The sequence below is a fragment of the Solea solea genome, chromosome 1 (genome assembly GCF_958295425.1).
Source record: "Solea solea chromosome 1, fSolSol10.1, whole genome shotgun sequence".
In the NCBI taxonomy this organism is placed as follows: Eukaryota; Metazoa; Chordata; class Actinopteri; order Pleuronectiformes; family Soleidae; genus Solea; species Solea solea.
Window position 1 is genome coordinate 10,363,784 of NC_081134.1, and position 21,271 is coordinate 10,385,054.

Genomic DNA, 21,271 nt, shown 5'->3' on the forward strand with positions numbered 1-21,271 from the left:
CCTTGTTCTATATAGCTCAAGTGAAATCAGGCCTGAAACGCAGCGATTATTCCAGCACAGTGCAGTTTATTACACCACAGCCACGCTCTGCGGCAGACACGTCAGGCAGTGAAGAGGATGACCACTATTGCTTTTTGGTAATGATTGTATGGAAAGACTTTGAAATAGACTAATCCTCGACGGCTGGGGCTCTTTGGCCAAGTAAAGACTCATCAAGCCTGAAGCTAACATAGCTTTCCATAAACATAGACAGGTCCTAACAGCTGTCACTATGTGCATCCGACTGCACTATGAACTCAGTGACATGATGTAATGTGGCATCATATATGTTCTTTAAATAGCCTGCTGAAGTCACATTCAGGTTCATTAGAACACGAGACAAATGATTTGACTTTGCTTCCCACTGATGGAACGAGGCACCAGTGTGATAATCCCAAATATTATTTTGTAATAATATGTGTAATTTTCCCAGATATGACAAAGCTTCCATCAGGGGAGCAAAGGACATGCCAGTTTTACTTTGCAGTTCAAGCTTACGACTATAGCCTTTATGGTCACAGTGTTGTGTATTCATAATGACATGAAGGTTTTTACGGTAAAAGTGCCAGAGAAGGTATCACTGTCAGTGTGTTTCAGTGTATATTCCCACTGAAGTGCATGTATGAGTACCACCAGGCTCTTACAACATCATTTTAGTTTTCCATCATGTTTGTGTAGTCGGTGCATGTGCATACAGGTGATTTGTGAGTGTGTATGTGTGGACGCGGCGAACTGTGCAGTGATGTATAGCCCATCTTCCTCTGAGCAGGACATCTGATAATAAGCCAATCACTGGGGCTGATGGAGAGCAGTGAGTGATGAGAGCTTTATCTCCCAGCAGAGTATGAGACTGAGGAGGATAGATAATGTGTGCTGATGCAGGATGGACTGCTCTTTGCCTGGCACAACCATCTAACACCTGGGACCAAGGCCAGTGCAGCACAGCAAAGCCATTTCTTATATAGACCTCATAATTATAGAAAGCTCATACATAGTGAATTATTGCCTTGGCAAAGGTCTGGGCAAAAATGATGGCTAGAAAAAAAATGCACTGTGGTTTTTACATTTGCAGTGAGGTTTTTCTAAGCACTGCTTGCATTCACAGGAGGCACCAATTATCTTGTGATATATTAACAAATTAACAAGCATTTGGCCAAGTCTTGTGCCTTTTCATGCACACAGGTTAGGTTTCATAAATTACTGCACTGAAAAATAAACGGTAATCTTATTTTCTGACACCTGGCTTGGGACTGTGCATATTAAATGAACGCCCTTTGACAGTTTTTATGAAGAACAATTATCACAAGCTAAAAACAGGCACACAAATACACAATCGAGCCAACATTTCGTAAACATAAAGTACACAAGCACACATTTACACACCACCATATTGATCTGGGTATTGATTGTTATTTTTCATTGCTGCTCTGTTTTGAATTGGGCTATAAATCTAACGCACTGGATTCCTGTAATGTTACTCCAGGGCAAATTAAAAACGAGAGAAAAACATGAGTAATTACTAAAATATCAAAATGATCTGCATTATGGGGTCAAAATTATGCAAAAAGCCCAGGGGTGTGGAATAAAAGGCAGTGACAGCAAAAACCTTCTCCTCTCAGCAAACTGGAAATAAAATGTGGATGAAAGCGTCCTTATTGCAGCCCAAAAAAAACTGTTTTTTTGAGTCAGTTGACAGGCACAAGTACAATTTGAACACACACCAAACAAACAGGTCATAAGGAATCTGTTGTCAAATGCCAGCAAACAGTCAGTGGGCAAAACAGTCACATATGTGAAATCAGAGGGGTTTGTCCGAGAGGCTGCAGCAGTGAGATAAACAAAAAGCTTGCCCATTTGTCAGTGTCTGTGTTTGTGTGAGTGCACGAATCCCAATCTCCAGCTACCAATACAAGACATGGAGAGCATTTCACTTCAATTACTGAAAATTTGTCTTTAGTATATAGTTCTTCTACCGCCTGCTTTTTTTCCCCACTGGCTTCCTCATTTCACAGCCTATAAATACAAACTGAAACCAGTAGCCTATTTTATATCCTTGTTAATCATGATGTTGCTTTACAGCTAAATATCTGGCAGACTGACTCCAGCAAGTTTTTGATCACATTTTGTCACTGTACAAAAGTAAATCTTACAATTATAGCTTGTGGGATAGGTTCAGATTTTTTAAGCCTGCTCTTAAAATAAATCTCTTCTGGTCTTGTGTAGACAGAATGAGTGGTTGTTGTAATGCATCCTCCTCTCTAAGTCTTTCAGTAAGAGAAATGATTTGAAAGAAAAGGTTGTGACACTAAATGAAACCTCTCACTTCAGTTAACCCCGCTTTTGTAATGTCAACATGTTGCGACATTTCTACAAGTATATACTGAACTACAAATTAATGAATGTGGTTTTAAAGGTCAAATGTGTAAGATTTAGGAGAAATTGTTTACATGTGTGAGAAATTGGTGTAGTGGTTAACACTCAAGAACAAGGGCCTTTCTGCATGGAGTTTGTTCGAGATTGGCATATGATGATAAAGCAGTAGAAGATGAGTGAAAATATGATATAATTATAGTAACAATACAGATTTTTGAGTGTACATTCACCTGAAAATGCGAATTATTCATTATACCACAGAACGAGCCCTTTATATTTACATCTGGAGCGGGTCCACCGTGTTTTTAATGGATAAACCTAACAACTTTAAAAGTTTTAATGAAAACTTTAGGATACCACAGGTACTCCTACATGTTTGGAAGGGAAGGATGAGATGAGAGATATTCAGCTGCAGCATTCAACTTCACCAATACACCTACACACTGTACCTTTAGTGTATCAAACAATGTCTATATACTGTAAGTGCTCTTCTCTGTTTTGTAACTATGTAAAGAATAACATTTATGTTAAATGGTATTAGAATAATATACAGTGTAATGCAAGACTTTACATTACTGTTTAGTTAGAACACAATTATAGTTCTAATGACATTCCCATGTGGGTTATAACAATGTGGTCATAAGGGGATTATATCAAAGTAACGCCATGTCATTTCCAAATGAACCATGCAGGTAAGAACTTGGTCATTCGAATCACTATGGGCTACTATCAGTTTAACATCTTCACATGAAAATGTTTGTGAATCAAAGAGAAACCCAGCAGTTCAAACAATGAGAAAGCCCTTGGTGTCAGTGGAAACAAAAAGAAATCTCTGATGGAACCAGACTCAAAGATGTGCAGCCAGTTGCCTCGGGTGTTTGGGTTGAAAGGAAAAATGTGGGACAGAGGAGAAGTGGGGACAGAAAGGGGGGGGGGGTGAGGTAGAGACAGAAGAGAGACCAGCAGCAGATGTATAAATGCTGCATTTCTGTCAGGATATTTCTAAATTGGCCGTGATACTTTTATAGAATTACAATGTAATTTACACAAGCAGTAGCATCAATTGATGCAAAAAAATATATACCGATATCAAATGTAATCATAGCGTAATTATGATGAAGACAATACTGCTAATAACAATGACAATAACTGGATCTGGATCCTCCAGGAGTCCTGGGTCCCTGCAGAGCAAAATCTAATTACATATGTTTGAACTTTTAGGCCCAGTTTAACAGTAATGCAGTTGATGCACTTGATGTCCTTAGTGGTGTGCAGTGGTAGAACTATGTGGGCAAGAGATGGAGGAAGACGGGAAGAGAAAGTGCATGTTTCTGTACTTGTTCTACTTTGATCTCTCTTGCTGTTATCCAGTCTTGCCTGTGGTGAAGCTTGCAGCTGTCGTGGCTCCCCAAGAAGCGAGGAAACGGACAGAAACGGAGTGAGGGGTGTGTGGTGGGTTGTCATTGAGAGATGGCTGTGATGGGTCCGCAAGTCTCCACTGCCACTGGACACAGCACAGACAAGACAACAAGTGAAGTGAGAAAAAAAGGGGAACAGTGAAAAGTGCCAGACAGGCAGTGAGAGAAATAGACGAGACAGAGAAAGATGGGGCGAGCTGTCATCATAAAAAATCTGACTCATTCCAACTGGTCTGGATATAGCACTGTGCTGAGAGGCATGTAGCTAATGTATGACAGCTCAAGAACAATTACAATCCTTCACACCAGGATTAGGTTCATAATGTGTGAAAGAGCGGGTCAGTATCTAAGAAATGGGATGAGAAACAAAACATTTTATCTCAGGCTGCCACTAAATACCAGGCTGTGTTTATTTCAAGCTTCCTAACCTAACAACAAATCATGCACATGTAGCTATTTGTACTTGGTTTGAAATATTATTTCTTTCAAGAGGCTATGATTTCTATAGTTCCCTGCATTACTGAATTGCAAAGCTCAATAATGTCACATTATTAATATTTTTCTCCCCATCAAATCTTGCATGTAAGAGATTATTCATAAAGGACAGTATTCGAGTGAATATGTGATGTGAACACCAGTGTCAATCCGATATCTGATTTATATTCCATCATACTCACTGCTGTGCCATTGTGTCTGGCTATCTGCAGAGGCAGTTAAAGGCCCCCGCTTGGCATGTTCTTCTCCTGTAAGTGCCTTTAGAAAGCACTGGCTCTGAAAGCTGTAGTCAAATAGCTGTAATTATCTACAATCAGTTGACAACCAGAGACGGGGCTGAAAGGCTGCTCGCACACAAACAGCACAGGGAGCTGGGCTTCGGGGGGTGCAGAGGACAAACTATCTCAGGGAAAGAAAAGAAGAAGAAAAACATGTTACCTCCACAATCAGGCAGCAGCGATGTGGAAGAACATGCTTTAGTTGAGATCCCAAATGAAAGTCTGTAGATGTGAGTAATAATCAGACTGGATAATTGCAACATAAGTGGTTATATTGTCTGTTTCTAACTAAAGTACCCATTTTTTTCCACTTATAGCAGCCACAAAGTACTTCTCTATAAAAGGCACACAATAAAAACAGAGAAAATATATATATAAAGAAATAAATGTTACACAATATAAAAATGAGAATAACACCTGGACTATATACAATCTTGATTTATTTTTTTAACAAATGATTATAAAATCTCCAGGCTGTTATGTTTCTTTACATATCAAGTCTGTTCCTGTCTTAACCTCTGCCTCATATTCAAGAAATGATTAAACTGGCAGCTGAAGCACTTGAGAGTCTTTGTCCATTGAATATTGAAGCCTCTGCAATGAAAGGTTGTTGTGGAATTGTGTAGAAAGATAAACTTGGAGAACCCATTCTGACCAAGTATTTCACGTGTAATGTAATAACCATCTCTATCAACTATTAATTTTTTTTTTTTAATGAAATGACAACAGATTTTTTTCTTGTATTCGGAAGGTCAGATTTGTCTGTTGGGTTTTGTCAGGGTTCACTTTTAAAAGATAATTTTTTCATGCCATTAAAACAGTTTTACTGAAACATTTTACTCCGACTTAGGTATAAAGAAATCGAGCAAAGGAATAAGGATAACACTTTTTGAGTAGTATGAAGGCTAAGAAGAAGTATATGAGTACATGAGAACATCAACTAGTCTCTCACCCCTCTACCTTTTCTTGTCTTTCTTGTCTTCACCCACCAAATGACTTCTGCTCCCCCCATTCTCAGTGTGTACAATGGAAAATGATTTATTTTGGATTCATTAGGACTCTCGCAAATTTTTATAATGAGCTTAAGACACTGAAATTAGTTATTGATTGTAGGTCTGTTCAAGTAAAATGTACAAATGCGTTTGACTTAGGAGGTGGGGCGAGAGGTGGAGAACCCAAATGAAGCGAAAAGCATCTTAAATCATGTGATCAATGTTTAAATTCTCTAATGTCCAGACTGTATGTGTATGTGTGTGTGTGTGGGGGGGGGGGTCCTTTCCAGAGTGGTCAGCTCTGAGCAGCGATAAATCTCACTCCTCTTTTCTGCCTCTGCTGAAGTATTGAGGCCAGTGTTGTGCTAGTTACTGAAAAATAGTAGAGATGGGTAGAATGTTTTCCACTATATATCTGAGGGGGAAAAACACGTGTTTTTATCTGTAAAATTTTACCATTGGATTCTTGGAATAATAGCCTGATATTGCTAAAAGAGATCCAAATAAACAATTAAACATACCGTGCTATTGTTTTATCAAGTTGTGCCTGGCTATGGGTCCGTCTTTCGAACTCCAACCGCTACTGCTTGGGTGGAGTGGGTGTGTGCTCGCTGCTGTGACTCTCGGTCTCGAATGCTGCGTTAGCTACCTTAGCTGCTAACTTTGTCGAAGCATGCCGCTTCTCCAGGTGCTTCGGCAGATTGCTGTTGCTGTTGTTCGCCGTAGAAAGTATTTTTGAACCGGGACACAGTCTACAGGTTACCGAAATGTTGTTTTTCCTTCTGCTCTCCAGTTGAAAATAATGTGAATACCTCCACGAGGAGAAACTTATCTTCCCCTTCTCGCTCGCCATCATGCCGACCTGTCCAGTCCTCTTCATGGCGCGTGTTTGATTACGTGTGGGACGCTCGAGGGCGACACGTGCTTTGTTTGTCAATTCAATTAAACTTTATTGATCGCTAAAATGTTATGGGAACTGCGTGCCGTTGTAAAGCCTCACCAAAAGGAACGGAGTAACGCAGGTAACGGAAACGGAGTTACTGAATTTAAATAAACAACGCGTTACATTACTAGTTAATGAATAAAGTAACAGCGTTACTAATAACGCGTTACTACCCAACACTGATTGAGGCTGTGACAGAAGCTGTGAAGCACTGGCCTGCAACTGCTGATCTGGAGCACACTGAAAGCCTGAACAGCCTCAAATGAATAGATGGTAATTAATACACATAGCACCCAGGTGACTGCTGCACAATCTCAGGGCAAATTACTCCATCAATAAGGTGGCCTGCAGATACAATGAGAGACATGGAGACAGAGAGGTGAGAGGGAGAAGCCTGACAACCTCTGATGTGTCTGTGAAAAGAAAAAAAGGGATTCTTTTCTGGGAAAAGAGCCTGTTGCTAAAGTAATGTGAAGGAAACACCAGAATAAATGCTGTGCTATTTTTAAAAGGTGAACATTGAAAGTAAAAATTTTGAAAGAGAAGCCAGAAATGAAGAGGTGTAGCACACTGAAAAAAAAAAAAATTAGCATCAAATTAACATTAAAGTAGTCTCTGTAGTAAGAAGATGATTATGTTCAAATTAATATTCACAATCGAACACTACCGAATGGATTGCCATTGCCTTCTAAGAAATCAATTATGTTCATCCAATTACACTACTTTCATCTGTTCTTCTGAGTTCTCTCATCTTCCCTTGACCTCCTGTGTGGGCTCAACCCATTATGAAGAAAGACAGCTTTGCAATATTTGGTGGAAAAGATCAATGGGACCAAACAGCCATGATGGAAATCTTTCACCTAATTTCTTTCTCAGATCATCCCATACTCTGATGTTACACCTCGGTTTGCCTGTGTTGCAATGAGACAATGCAGGAAAGATGATCAAATTGCTTGGACATTATCTGCCTGAGGGTACAGTCCTGATTACAGTTGCTCTCCTCCATGAACCCAGCAGGGCTTGCACTTGCCATTCAGTCAGTTACACAGTGTGGTCTATACCAGATCAAAGGGTGAGCAAGTTGCCCGAAGACATACAGAGCAGCAGAGAAACACTCGAGAACGGCAGTGGCTCCAAAAGAAAGTGAAGACTTTGGTTAAAGATTAAAAGAAAAGAGCAAGCAGCACCGAGACATACAACAGAATCCTTGAGGAACGAGCCAGTGTCATTACTCTTCAAACACAGGTTTTATGCTATCCGTACATCTGAGAGGGAGGATTTTAACTCACTGGCAGATCTGTGCTGGAAGGCAGGCAGGTCCTGTGAGGATGTCTGGAAATGCAGTTCCACTGATTTACTTTCAGACTGACAGACTGAGGATTTTTGTCCACGATAATATCAATGAATTTATGTATTCAGTTTGAATACAAGTGAATGAAGTTTTAATAAATTAAAATTAGAAAATCTGTTATTGACAAGAAATTCCAATCCACCTAATCTGATAAACAATACAAAATATACAGGATAAAGTCTCTTACTTTGGGGTTATACTGCAGTATAGCACCATGTGAGATGCTATACTCTCCTCTGAGCACAGTCCCCATTATATGAGGACAAAAGGGGACAAAAAGATTCACCAAACTAGGATCTCTCTAGTGTCTGAATTTGGTACGTTGATGTCCGCAAGCAATGTTTGCTCACTTTATTGGACACACTGTGTCCACATGGGGCTTGTGCTGCCCTTGAAATATTCTTTAAGACTTTGGCCCCACATGGGCAGTTTCCTTTTTTTTAACTGGACATGAGCTGAGAATAAGATATAACAAACTTCTCGGTCAAACAGTTTCACAATTACAATTTTTTTAATATAAACAGATGTCAGGTTTTCAGTATGTGTTATAACTACTTGACATTGATAACCTACACATCTACATATAACGCGTGCTTTTGAGCAATCCATATAGAGGTCCACAGGAAATTCAGTCCCCAGGGCTGGGCTGCCTTTGGCTCCAGGTCACACTTTGGACACGTCTGCTTTAAGTGTACTAATGGCCTCTGCCCCACCGGTGTGCATTAGGTGCCCTTTTAATTCTCGCCCCTGCCCTTCCAAATGTCTATACACACCCCTGATGTTTACCAACACATCCCTCTTCCTCCCATATAAAGCTGGTCTTAAAAACACAGCATTCAGATACCGACCTATTGCCTCACTCAATGAATATTGTAGGAATATGCACTAAAGTGTCAAGTGAAATATAAATAACTGACAAACTGGACCATGTGTCTAAACTGCCTGATATAGAGGATTCAGCTGGTGGTCAGCTCATAAAAAGAAAATGTGTCAGGCCTTATGTAAATCTGATTACCAGTGTGACAGACTGCAGGCATCCACTGTGAGGCAAACCTTCCAAATCCATCTCCCAAGTACAGGGGCGCTCTCTGCTGGTGAAATACAAAACACATGTCCAGACTAAAGGACAATGAGGGCACACACATCTAAAATCTAAAGACTTTGAGATGTCTGACACTTTTTATACATTTTCTTCACATTGATGGATGTAACATTATATAGTTGAAAGATTGTAGAATTCATATCAGTAGATTTGCAGACTTTCAGTATTCAATAAGTATTTCTTTTATCACGTTTTTTTTGTATGATTTTGGTGTTCCAGTCCATTTTTGAGCAGTATAGTTTATCCCAACTTGGTAGAACCTGTGATGACAGCTGTATGGTGCATTGTAATGTCAACAGTGCCTCAATTAACAGCACTGACTGACATTCACTGCTTTTTGTTTTTTTCATTCAGCGACACCTGTGCTTGGCTGTCACACAGTTTAGAGCATGACTCTGCTGCCATCGCTGTAGAGGAACAACGGACTGTTTGACAAAGGATCTTAACTCTGCCCAGAGAATCCTCAATGTGGAAGCAGGTAGGTCAGGTTATTTCAATCAGGGTCAAAGATTATTTTTCATCACAGTAGAGCCGAGTCAGTAATTGGTTATACAAGTAACATCAGCGATTTTTTTTCATTTTTGTGTGTTTGTATGGAGTGTGTATCCACCTGTCTCTCCAGTGGCTTTGCTTCACCTATTTATAGCTGCTAGGACATTAGCTCCATGTCCATTTAGAAATGTCATGTAAGACATAAAGGGCCTCACTGTATTTATGTGCAAATGTGAAGGTCAAGAAGCTGCTTTGGTTTTATTTATAAATTGGAGAAATCCACATTTAACTTGTATAGGTTTGTTTATCTAAAGTGAAAAACTAAATATGTTACGTTTAAAGAAGAGTGATGGGAACGGTGGTAGTAACTCTGAATCATTTCGGGTTTAAATACATAAGCATCATAAGCATCTTCAGCTCTACATTTACATTTACATTAATGAAGATATAATGACCTAGGTTAGTCCCCTCAAGATCAAGGATCTCTTTTATAAGAGAGACCACAGCCAATATAGCAGCATCACATTTACATTCAAAGTAAGAGCACATAGAGTAGATGAATAACATTAAAACTTGCTAATATAAAACGCTTGCACATAGACAACCTGGACTCTATTTAAGATGAAAATAACCCAGGGAGTTATTCAAAAGTATCAGCTGCCACACATTTAAAAGCTTTTCTCACATTAAAGCAGAAGTGAGAACAAATCCTATCCAGTATGGTTGCTGTAGATTATACCAGTGAGTGGCGACAGACATACCGTGATGACAATTCACCTTAGAATAGATTTCATTTGTAATGATACCAATAATACATGAGCTGAACTGACCTATGATTTCATATTTTCGTGATGCTGTATGTACGTGTCTTAAACTGCTGAATCATTTTTAAAAGCACCATTGTCCGACTTCATCTTTTGACCCCCCCCCCCCCCGCCCCCTTCAGGAAAGGAATGGAAGAAAGCTATGAGACATTTGAGGAGGAGTTGCGACCACAAAGAGCAGATCCTCCTCCACTGAAGCCTGTTCGACAGATTTGCAGACCAGGTGGCGACAGACAAACACACACACACACACACACACCCACACACACACACAATCTGAAATATCTGCAGATAAAAGCCCTCACTGTCAATTGTACATACTTATATTGTGGAAATCTATAAATACTTGAGAGTATTATCACAGGCAGCTACTGAAATACGACTCCTGGTCTAAGCAACAAAGTGATAATGCACCTCAGCTGTGTTGGATGGACGTTGGTGTACGGATTATGTGTTCACCCACAGCTCCTCTTGTACGGAACACTGAAAAGCTGAAATCTTATATTGATGATCACCTGATTTGTAAAATAATTTTTTTTTAAACATATAGTCACTGGTAGTACTTAAAATAATTGTATTGTCTTTTGTGGTGCTCTTTGGTTTCTCAGCTGTTCTGAGTGAAGGACTAATTAGCAAATGCTGCCTTTCTAACATGCAAAATTAAGTTAAGCATAGTCAATATTACCTTCTTCGTTCAACCATTGTGATTTTCTGAAAGGGCATTTTACACATGTGAACAGACAGATTACCAGATTGAGGATGTTTGCTTATGATTTATCATATTTTCCCCTCCGTAAATATCCATCTGTCTGTTTCAGAAATGTACACTACAAGAAAAACCAGAGAGGTTGGTGGGAAAAAAAGAACCCATGTGATCATATTCTCACAGCTCATATTCCTAAATATGTATTTTGTTCAAAGCAAAATGTTGTTCTCAAACAGGAAATGGCTCCAGTTCCACAGCACACAAGAGCAGAAGCCAGGACTTTAAGAGAACCCATCTTCCCCAGAACAGGTGAAACATTCCATTCTTCTCTGCAACCCTAGACAACGGTTACATTTCCCCAGAAAATAAAACATTATGGTCACATTGAGCCACATGTGTCTAACTAACAAAATTACAAAACATTGCAAAAATAAGCTGTTGGGTTGTCTAAAAGATGGTGGTAGCAAAACTAATTTTATCAAAATAACAGGTGAACAAAAAGAACTGAACTTAACATCTTCATTGATTTGACTTTGGTTTTCATGCTTATTACAAGAATAAAAAGCATTCATTAATCAACTTTACTAGTGAATATGTGATAGCGTTAACAGACATAACAGGGACAGGTTTTCATTCTCACCAATTTCTCTGCATGACAGTGAAATGTTTCAGAATAAGTATTTTCCTGTAGCCGTCATTCATTTGCTTCTCTTTTACATCTTCCGCAGCATCTTTACACAAAACCATGTCCACCCAAAACTTGACTCAGATTGAAACACCATGGGAAAATGTCACACTGAACAGATGTCTCTTTGTGGCCATTACCATCCTCGTGCTCACCTCTGGCTTTCAGAAGCTTCAAGGTGAATAAACATGAAAGCAACATTTAAATATGGCACACAGAAAGGGTATAACTGCTGTAAATGATCTGTTTGATGAACAACAGAAACAATGCGGGGTCAGAGGTCAGTGGAGGAAGAAGAACTTGGGTTGACAGTGAGACGGACAGGCACATTACGTCACAGAGGACAACCATCAGAAGTACATTTGTATTGGCTATTTATTACTGTGTTATTAAAAGAAATTAAGTTGTAAATTTCATGTTGTTGACCCCACATCATGTTTTCACCACCCTGTAGCCCCAGACATCGCTGTGGGAAGTTATGTTTTGGTGGCTGCCAGACCTTGATGACGAAGACGACGAGGAGGATGAAGAGGATGACGATGGAAAAGCCAAAACACAAAGGTCAAAGAAAGGAGCAGTAGGACGAACATCAAGAGGTCTCCGTAACAAGCCACTGCCAGACAGAAACCTCATGAAGCGAAGAGATGGGAAATTAAAGGACAGGAGGGCTAAGAAAGCCATGGATGAAGAAAACAAGGTTAAAACAGAAAAAGATAAAAACCAGGACCTCAAAGAAGCAGCAGGGGAAGAAGATGAAGATCAAGGCAATGAGGAGATGCCAGAAAAGAAAAAGAACATGAAGGAAATGAAAGAGAAGAAACAAACTCATGCTGAATGAGTTGATTATTTTTCATCTTCTCCTCTAAAGCTTTTAAATAGCAGTATTAAGACTCAGATCATCTGTGCTTTCAATTTTATGAAATCTTTCTTATCAGTAGTTCCAGTTTACTCAGCTGTTGACAGTATCAAGTCAGACCTAGTTTGGACAGAAAGAAAATAATTTAGTCATTTTTGACCCCCACCTGAGAACTGCTTCAAGGTGACTGGTCAGGGTGTCTTTATCAATTCTTGCTGCTTAGTTATTCTAATCTTTAAGGTCCAGTGTGTAACATTTTTTAGGTTTTATGCGTTAATTAACATAGGAGTTAACAGCCAGGAGAGGGGGAAGAATGGAAATTATTTCTTTTGTGGTAGTTCAATCTGAAGTCTCACCATTAGTGTCTGTAATGTTTTGTTTGTTTTTAAGTAAATGGCCCACTCGCACAATCACTGATGTATCAATAAATCTTTGTGTGTGGTCTTAAAAAAACACAACACTTCAAAAATGCATTTGTTTTTCTCCACAGTATTTAATTACAAAAACAGACTCTTAAAAGATCTTAATCAAGCATTTATACAAAACAGTAGAGCCATTGTTATACTGTTGAAATAACAGTCTGCTCCACACTTTTACATAAACCAGTGTACAAAAATGTACTACATGTGAGCTTTACACATTAACTGAAAAGATTTAAAAAAATCAAATGTACCAGCTGTATCTAAAACTAGATGGACATAGTGGACAGGGAGGTCAGTGTGAGAGCAGATAATGGAAAAAAAAAAAAAGAAGCAAGCACACTGATTGATTATCAGTTAACTGAAAGTACATCAGGAGGTGGTGGCCTCATTGGCATCGGGGGCATGGGCATCTGTGGGGCACCAGGTGGGAGAGGGGGAACATTCATCCCTCCTGGTGGGGGAGGGGGCATATTATCATTTAGGTGAGATCCAGGTCCACTCATTAGAGGTGGGGGCCGCTTCACACCTGCAGGAGGTACTGGTCCAGTGGACTGGGGTATAGCTTTCTCCATTTTGAAATGAAACTGCAGGAAAAACTGGTAATAAAAGCAACAAAAGGAAAATTGGATTAAATTACGTTTTCTCATAATCAAAAACCTACATTTGCTTTACAACAGAAATCTATTTCTAGTACCTGTTTCGTTTCTCTGTTCCAATGGGTCCAAAATCGGTTTTCTGCCTTATCAATTTCTCTACTGGGGACCTAAGAGACCAAAAGTGTTGATGTCACAACTAGCAGAAAAATGAACAAAATCAGAGAAACAAGTGCAGTGTCCACTCACTTTGAAGGCGATAGTCTCGTATGGCTCAGCAGCAAGCAGCAGGTACTGCCAGCGACGGTCAGGTGGCTCAATGCGCTGTTCATAAGCAGACATGAAACGGTGCCTGGGCCCAATTCCTTCGGCAATCTCTGGATAGTCAATCTAATGGACAAAGTACATTGCTGTATCAAAGCTTTCAAGTTTCAGTCACAATTGTACTTGTGTGTATAGGCACTTTATCGGTTTACACCAAACAAGACCAACTGTGTCATTTTTAAACATACACACAAAATCACATCTGCTTTAGTGAGGCTTATTTAATTTGACAAACTATGTGGGACTACTAAACATACTGACAACATCTCTGCTGCTGATGTGAATAGTTTTATCCATGACAATGATGGTTAAACAGTGAGTACAAGCTTATGCAGGCAACAATGACCTACATAGGAGTGTTTGCTGAAAACACAAGAGATGTGACAAACAGGAGCGGAAGAGAATGGAGCTAAAAAGTAGTTAAGCTGGAAGAAGAATCTTTATGCCTATAAAAACATTTTTTTTTAAAAGATATCTTTATTCTTTTTTGGAGCATGTTCTTTGAGGAATATGTTTACAACAATAAATCAACTATTTCAGATAGTTAGAGATTCCAAGCAATCACATACCTGGAAAAGTAAAGACTGCTGTCCTGTTTCAGGGTCTCTCTGTTTGGTGACTATAAGACAAGAACAAATATGGACTGAATATTACAATACATTGTTTATACAGTGCCATTACTGTCTAGATGGAGTAAATAACTAACTTACCTTTGTATCCTGGTCGACCAATTTTGACAAACTTTTTGACCTCAACTTTGACTTTGGCTGGAGCTGGCTGAGCAGGAGCTTCCTTTGCCTCTTTGGCTGCTCTCCGTGCTCTGAAACAAAGAAAGCATACAGTTAACCAACACAATGGAAACATTCTATTTGGGTGAATGAAGTATCACAATAAATAAACAAACATCAAAATGTGAAAACCAAACAGGACCATTGACATGGAACTACAATGTGTGTCATTTCCATGTGTAAAATATTAAGGTAAAAATAAGATGTGGGCTTACAAGTTGGTCTGATGTTTCTTTCCTTGTGTGTGGGCCAAGTAACTGCCCTGTAATAGAGGAGAGTTGTTAGTAATTATTAAAACACACATTTGAGATAATTTAGCAAAATTTCACTGTGCGTCTCCTCACCTCGTTGTTGTGAAGTGTCAGACAAAGTTTGCACTCATATGACCCCAAATGATTCTTCATAAAATATGGATCTTTGTTGATGTCAATGGTCTCCAGGGCCAGCTGACGTAACCGCTCTCTTCGGTCACGGTTACTCTCCGAGGCAGAAGCGACACCGCCGCTGCCCGTCTTCCCTCCAGCTCGATGTTGGAAATCCATCTTTGTAAGGTGATGGACTCAAGACCCGCCAACAAAACTGCACCCGAGTGTCCCGTCAAAACTATACGAGCACTTCACATAAACCTCTCTTGATCAACTGGAAAGACATAAAGCACACACTGCTAAGGGGATATAACCAGATATTCCTGGAATAAAGTTACATCATGCCTGGAGGTACATAGGCATAGTTACTTTTATATCAGCTAAACAAATCATGGCAGGTATTACTCATAGACACACTATACATATGTATGTATGTGTGTATGTGTGTGTAAATACATATATATATTTCTGTGTGTAAATATATATGTATATATATATATATATATATATATATATATACACACACATATATCAATATATACTGTTTTAAGCAGTTGCGGAGTAAATGTGGATACAGATCTTGACGCTAACTCAGCTTGCAAAGATTCAGTCAAACTAAAGATAAGTGAAGTACAAAGAGAGATAGCGAAGTTTATAAACACGTATCACCGAGTAAAACAAGATACGCTTTAACAGTAACAAGGGTAAATAAATATTACTACAACAGAAAGGCATCACATTTAACGAAAGTCTATTTAGCTGCGGTATGTTAGCTGACGCTTTACGGTAAGGCTAAGGCTAAGCTAACTGTGTTGCTGGGTACTAATGAATGGTTTTAACAGAAAGGAATGATCAAACAGCGAGTAAAACACAATCAGTGTTGCTATATGTGATGGCAGATTGGTTTATGACACGAGAAAGCTCGAAGTATACACGAGGAGATTATTTTAACAGCACGCTTTCTTCAAAACACTCACCGAGTCCGGTCCACACTGCACAACGTAAAGCTCACGCCAAAGCAAACTACTACAGCGCATGCCCAAATAGTTTTTTCATTTTTGGTTTTCAGAACTTTGGCGCATTACCGCCAACTCCTGGATTGGAGCGGTGTTACACGTCTCAAATCAAAAAAAAAAAAAGAAGTAACTGTGCCATACTTTATCTGTTACAAAAAACACAAGAAATATTCCTAAAGAGAATCAGTGATATAAAGATTAAGATTAAGATTAAGATTAAGATTAAGGTTTTTGATTTGTGTAATGATTCTCACTAGATTTAGCAAGAAGTTGTTAACTTCTAGTAATAACTTGGAAATGCTCTCTAGTTTTTAAAAGTGAATGGACGAATTCAATATTATTAATAATACAACAGATTTTAGAATTAGAGGCAAACAGGCAGGTACTTCATATTATAACTCATAAAAGTACCTGCCTGTTTATAAAGACCTAATTTATATTTATAATCAAATACTTTTTAGTTAAATAATTCCATTCTATTTCTGATTTTTTTTTTTTATCTTGTATGGATCTTGTGTCAGAAAAACTGATATTTACTAAATTGTCACTCTGTGGTTATTTCTGTCTCTGTGTGTTTGTTCTATGACTCTTTTAGGTCATTATTTTGTGCATGCTGGTTGTTTCGATCGCCAGAAAAGCCTGTTATGACATACGTGCTGGCCCCGGGGCAGTGGGGGGTATATGGGTTTTTACACTCGCGTTTTCCTCCTACTTTATCCCTCAGCAGCCGCCGTCCTGGTAATAGTGAGGTGTGTCAATGGAAGCCGAGAGAGCACCGTTGTATGTCCGGTGTGTAACACGAAGGATAGGTCTGACACTGCCGTGTTTGCTCGTCTGCGGAAATGAATAAACACACACCGTCACTTTTCGAGAGCATCGAATAACGAAAGATTGAAGTTTGCGACTTAAACAGTGAGACTGTTGTTATGTTCCGGGTCGTGGGGACGTCTCCACTGTAGCCCACACGGCGTATCTGTGATCAGGCTGTTATCACACCAGTGACCGTGATGCGTTTTAACGAGAAGGAGCTGGCTTCACTGAGCCGCCAGCCTTCAGAGATGGCAGCTGAACTGGGGATGCGAGGACCCAAGAAAGGAGACGGTAACTGTTGATGACCCACATTCATTTCACACACTTTCACTTTCTCTGAGCGTGACACATTGCAACAGTCCTTAAAGCCTTAAACATTGTTTGCGTTTTTCCATCGACTGCTAACTGACTATTGTTAATGTCCGTTTTCTTTGGTTTGTACATAGTTATTAAAAGGAGGCTGGTGAAACTCGTCGTCAACTTTCTCTTCTACTTCCGGACTGATGAAGAGGAGGTTAGAATAAATGTTCGAACACATCATCGACTTTTTTAATAACGTCTCAAAGTTGCGTCTGAATAAAGTTATTCTTTGTTTGTCAGCCAGTCGGAGCGCTGCTGTTGGAGCAGTGCCGGGTGGAGAGGGAGGAGAGCCAGAGCTTCTCCATCAGTGAGACCCCCCCCTCTCTCTCACACACACACACACATACACACATACACATATTCTGGTTTTGCATTCTTTGTGTGGATACTCATAGACATAATGAATTCCCTTACGCTAACCTTAACCATCACAACTAAATGCCTAAGCCTTATCCTAACCTAAAACCATAAACCCAAAAACATGTCTTAACCCTCAAAAAGCCTGTTAAAGTTGTGTGGACCAGCCAAAATGTCCTCACAAAGAAGGTTTGTTTGACAAGAGGAATGATTTTTTTTTTATGTACACACACACAGAGGTTTTCACAGACTCATTAGGTTCAAGTTCTGACTATAGATCAATCACTTTTCTAATTTTTAGCCATTATCCCTGTAGTCCTTGATAAATATTCACTGATAAATATTCACCTGAAGGACCATGTAGTCCTGTAGTTCACCTCACTCCTCTACCTCAAAGAGAATCAGGGCATCTCTTCCCCTTTACACGAACATGTGAAACAACAGTGGTGGGCTGAAGTGGGGAAATGGGAATGGTCTGATCTTTTCGTTTGTTTGGTACATTGTTATAGCACTAAGCAGCAAAACATAAGTATATTAAAGTCCAATAGTCATATCTTAATATTATATCTGTGCATTTGCATGACAGATTTCCATTTAACTCTTCTTTTATTTCATCTTAGCGTTCCTTGATGAAGCAGAAAGGAAGTATTTGTTCGAGTGTGATTCAGAGGAACAATGTGGGGAATGGGTTGACTCCATTATCAAAGCCAGGTAGTTCTGACTCAAAAAATACTTCTTTTCATCTCAAACCTGCACATTTAAGCTGCTTTTAAACATGCATTGAAGTCCTCACATTCTACAGAGACTGTCCAGAGGGGCTATATGTGTGAACGCAAATGTCCATAGAGGTCTCTTCAAACTATTCTTCTGCCAGCTTCCCTCTCTAATCTCCAAATATAAGAGAACGCAGCAGGAGAAACTCTAGATAATCCACGGCGAGTGAAAGGGCACGTGTCCATCCTCCTGTATTCTCAGGCCAGGCTCCACCCTCTCACCTGGATCCTCAAGATATTTTCTCAGCTAATGTCCTGCTGCATGTGTTATAATCATAATCATCATTATTGTTATTGTTATACATATTATCATTATTATATATATCATTATTGAAATATTATTTTCAGGACATGACATAAAAATACAAGTAAAAGATAAGGAAAATATTCATGAGGTTGTCGTTAGGATTTTCATATTCATTTGGTTTGATTTTCTGATTAGGTAACTGTAATAAACTATAATCAGAATCAGAATTCATTTCAGTCATTTGCAGTCATAAAATTGCCAAACATTCTCCAGTTTTAACCCTTTACTATTTTCTTAGTCATTAAGTTTATGATGGTTAAAAAGTCAGACAAAACAAGTACATTCAAGTTTCATAGACTTAGCAACTAAATGATAAAAATTCAATAAATAAAAAACAATTATTATTTGCAGCCCTAGAAAGATATGGAGGGAAAACTAATACTTATATTAAACACTAGCCAAGGGTGAAGCGAGGCCACGACCCCATGATTAGAACCTATGTGTTGTCTGGATGCTTTATGTGCAGTGTTGTTGCATCTGAATTGAGATGCTGTTTTAACACAATGGAAAGATTCACTTAAGTGAAACCTACAAAGGAATGGTCTATGTTGCAGAAAATTGTCAGATGTCAAATGAATTAATTCTCTTCTTCTCTTCTCTTGCAGTTATGAGTTTATGAGGAAAAATCTCATATTTTATCGAACCGAAATCCACAGGCTCACTGGCAAGGTGAGGCCTCTCACAACAGCATGTCATTGCACTAAATGCCACACCGATGGAGTCTCTGTCTGACAATGTTTGTGCCATGCTTCCACAGGATTATCTGTTTCAGTTTAAGATGAATCGGCAAACAGTAGAGGAAGATTTAGTTTGTTTTGGTTTTTTTGTTGTGGAAGACCAATATGTATTAATATTCACAAATCCTCAGTTCAAAGCATTTTCAGAAAAGCTTCTCATATCAGGATGATCCACAGGCACCAGTTAAAGCTGTTCATTAAAAGTTGAATTTCTCACACACTGCAGGGCTACAATTTGCATTACTTTTTCAAAGTAATTGAAAATCTGAGCATTGCAGTTTATAGGCTGTTTATCTTCATACATCTACTAAAGTTTTCAGCCCAACACCTGGGTTTTTATTTTTATTTTTGGATGTGCATATATATTTCCAACATGTACTGTACATCAGTGAAAATAGGCTCATATAAAATACTGTGTAATGATAGTCTAAAGGTTCGCGAAAACAAAAAAGGATGTCTTAACATTTCATGACAGAGAATTTGTTCTGTACACACCAAACATTTGTTTCCTACTGACTTTATCTGCTCTCTCTGCAGGACCCCCTGGAGCAGTATGGTATATCAGATGAAACCCGCTTCCAGGTCAGCAATGGGCTGCAATCGATGCCTGGGGAAACCTCCTCACTGTAGACCAGCATCCTGCCATTCCAAAATCCACTCCTTGCTCATCTGAAAGCCATGGCATCATCATTCAGACAGAGACTTTTACATTTCCACTGCTTTGATTATATGTAGTGTTGCCTCTGACGTACATTACGCAGATTTTACAGCTGGATATCCAAGGCCATCTTCTACTACTTCTCCTATTTCACTGTCAATCATTCCAGGTAATGCAAGGCTTTAGATAAACAGGCAACAGTCTTATTTTTGGTTTATGGAACGTAATACATAAACTTTTCTCTCAAGGCCTTTGCCTTAGCTAATCATTTATAAAATTATATATTTTACAATATCATTTTGAGCACCACTGATTGCACATGTGTTGTTGAAATGCAGCTGTGACTTTCTTTTAGGGTTATTAGAAATTTTAGCATCACTGTTAAACAAGCAAAGGTTCAGGATATATGAACACTTAATCAAGTGAGTGCACACTGTAGCAGAAGCGCGCGGCCAACTGAAAAACCTGCGGCAGTATTTGCTGTCTTTATTTGAACTTCATGAGCCATTTAACCTGTTCAGTTGAGCCACTCCTTTTTATGCGTTGCTTGTGAGAAAAGAGATTCTCAATAAATACCATTGTGTATTTATTAGTCAGCCCATTTAGAATATCTATTTTTTTTATTATTATATATTTGCACATATTATTTTACTGGGTTTTAGGGTTTCTTTTAAAATAGAATTCTAATTTACTTGAATGCTGTAGCTTTTCTGTGGCACTTTGAATGTGATTCGTTTAGCTAAGCTGTGGGACCACGTTGGGAGACAAGATTCTTGAAGTAAATTTGAAAATATTACACACACTTCTTTGTCAATGTAGTGTAATAGTGTCAACCACATTTCACTACAGGCCATTGTTGTATCTTGCAACTTGGTCAAATGTGTAGTTAACCAGTCAGGAGTCTAACCACAAATAGACATGTCACTGAATGTGTCTACAGTTTTTAAACCTTTTGCACATACACTGTTTATTCTGTTTTTACATAAGCTTAGACTTTGTTTCAACCTTTTTTTAAACTAATAAAGTCATTTGAAAGATATTGCAAATGTTTGCAGTGTGCCTTCTGTTTTTTTTAGAATCAGGTGTGGTGTAACAGAGTAGACATTGCTTGAGATTGGGCCCCCAAATATGGCTGAGTATGTTCAGTAAATCAGGAGAAATAAAGGAGAAACTGATCAAAGATGATGATAAACATGAGTAAATACAG

At 38.9% G+C, this 21,271-nt stretch overlaps 3 protein-coding genes and 1 long non-coding RNA gene across 4 annotated transcripts; 2 read left to right on the forward strand and 2 right to left on the reverse strand.

Moving 5' to 3' along the window:
* Positions 1 to 2,585: 2,585 nt before the first annotated feature.
* Positions 2,586 to 6,602, reverse strand: LOC131466646 (uncharacterized). The gene is made up of 3 exons (XR_009241442.1): positions 6,117 to 6,602; positions 4,508 to 4,724; positions 2,586 to 3,916 (listed from the first exon to the last, which is right to left on the reverse strand). It is a non-coding gene; the product is annotated as an uncharacterized LOC131466646 (long non-coding RNA).
* A 2,768-nt stretch (positions 6,603 to 9,370) lies between these two features.
* LOC131473664 (junctional sarcoplasmic reticulum protein 1) lies at positions 9,371 to 12,960 on the forward strand. Its single transcript, XM_058651056.1, has 7 exons — positions 9,371 to 9,469; positions 10,430 to 10,530; positions 11,126 to 11,154; positions 11,250 to 11,322; positions 11,742 to 11,876; positions 11,960 to 12,054; positions 12,153 to 12,960. The coding sequence occupies exons 2-7, from the start codon at positions 10,437 to 10,439 to the stop codon at positions 12,534 to 12,536; spliced, it is 810 nt and encodes a 269-aa protein (XP_058507039.1). The 5' UTR covers positions 9,371 to 9,469; positions 10,430 to 10,436; the 3' UTR covers positions 12,537 to 12,960.
* A 67-nt stretch (positions 12,961 to 13,027) lies between these two features.
* Positions 13,028 to 16,125, reverse strand: sf3a2 (splicing factor 3a, subunit 2). Its single transcript, XM_058651042.1, has 8 exons — positions 16,024 to 16,125; positions 15,026 to 15,320; positions 14,897 to 14,943; positions 14,604 to 14,713; positions 14,463 to 14,512; positions 13,819 to 13,959; positions 13,671 to 13,739; positions 13,028 to 13,572 (listed from the first exon to the last, which is right to left on the reverse strand). Exons 2-8 carry the CDS (start codon positions 15,221 to 15,223, stop codon positions 13,327 to 13,329), a joined length of 861 nt encoding a protein of 286 aa, XP_058507025.1. The 5' UTR covers positions 15,224 to 15,320; positions 16,024 to 16,125; the 3' UTR covers positions 13,028 to 13,326.
* A 679-nt stretch (positions 16,126 to 16,804) lies between these two features.
* plekhj1 (pleckstrin homology domain containing, family J member 1) lies at positions 16,805 to 21,103 on the forward strand. The gene is made up of 6 exons (XM_058637693.1): positions 16,805 to 17,163; positions 17,319 to 17,386; positions 17,473 to 17,539; positions 18,210 to 18,300; positions 19,275 to 19,338; positions 19,944 to 21,103. The coding sequence occupies exons 1-6, from the start codon at positions 17,070 to 17,072 to the stop codon at positions 20,034 to 20,036; spliced, it is 477 nt and encodes a 158-aa protein (XP_058493676.1). The 5' UTR covers positions 16,805 to 17,069; the 3' UTR covers positions 20,037 to 21,103.
* Positions 21,104 to 21,271: the final 168 nt, after the last annotated feature.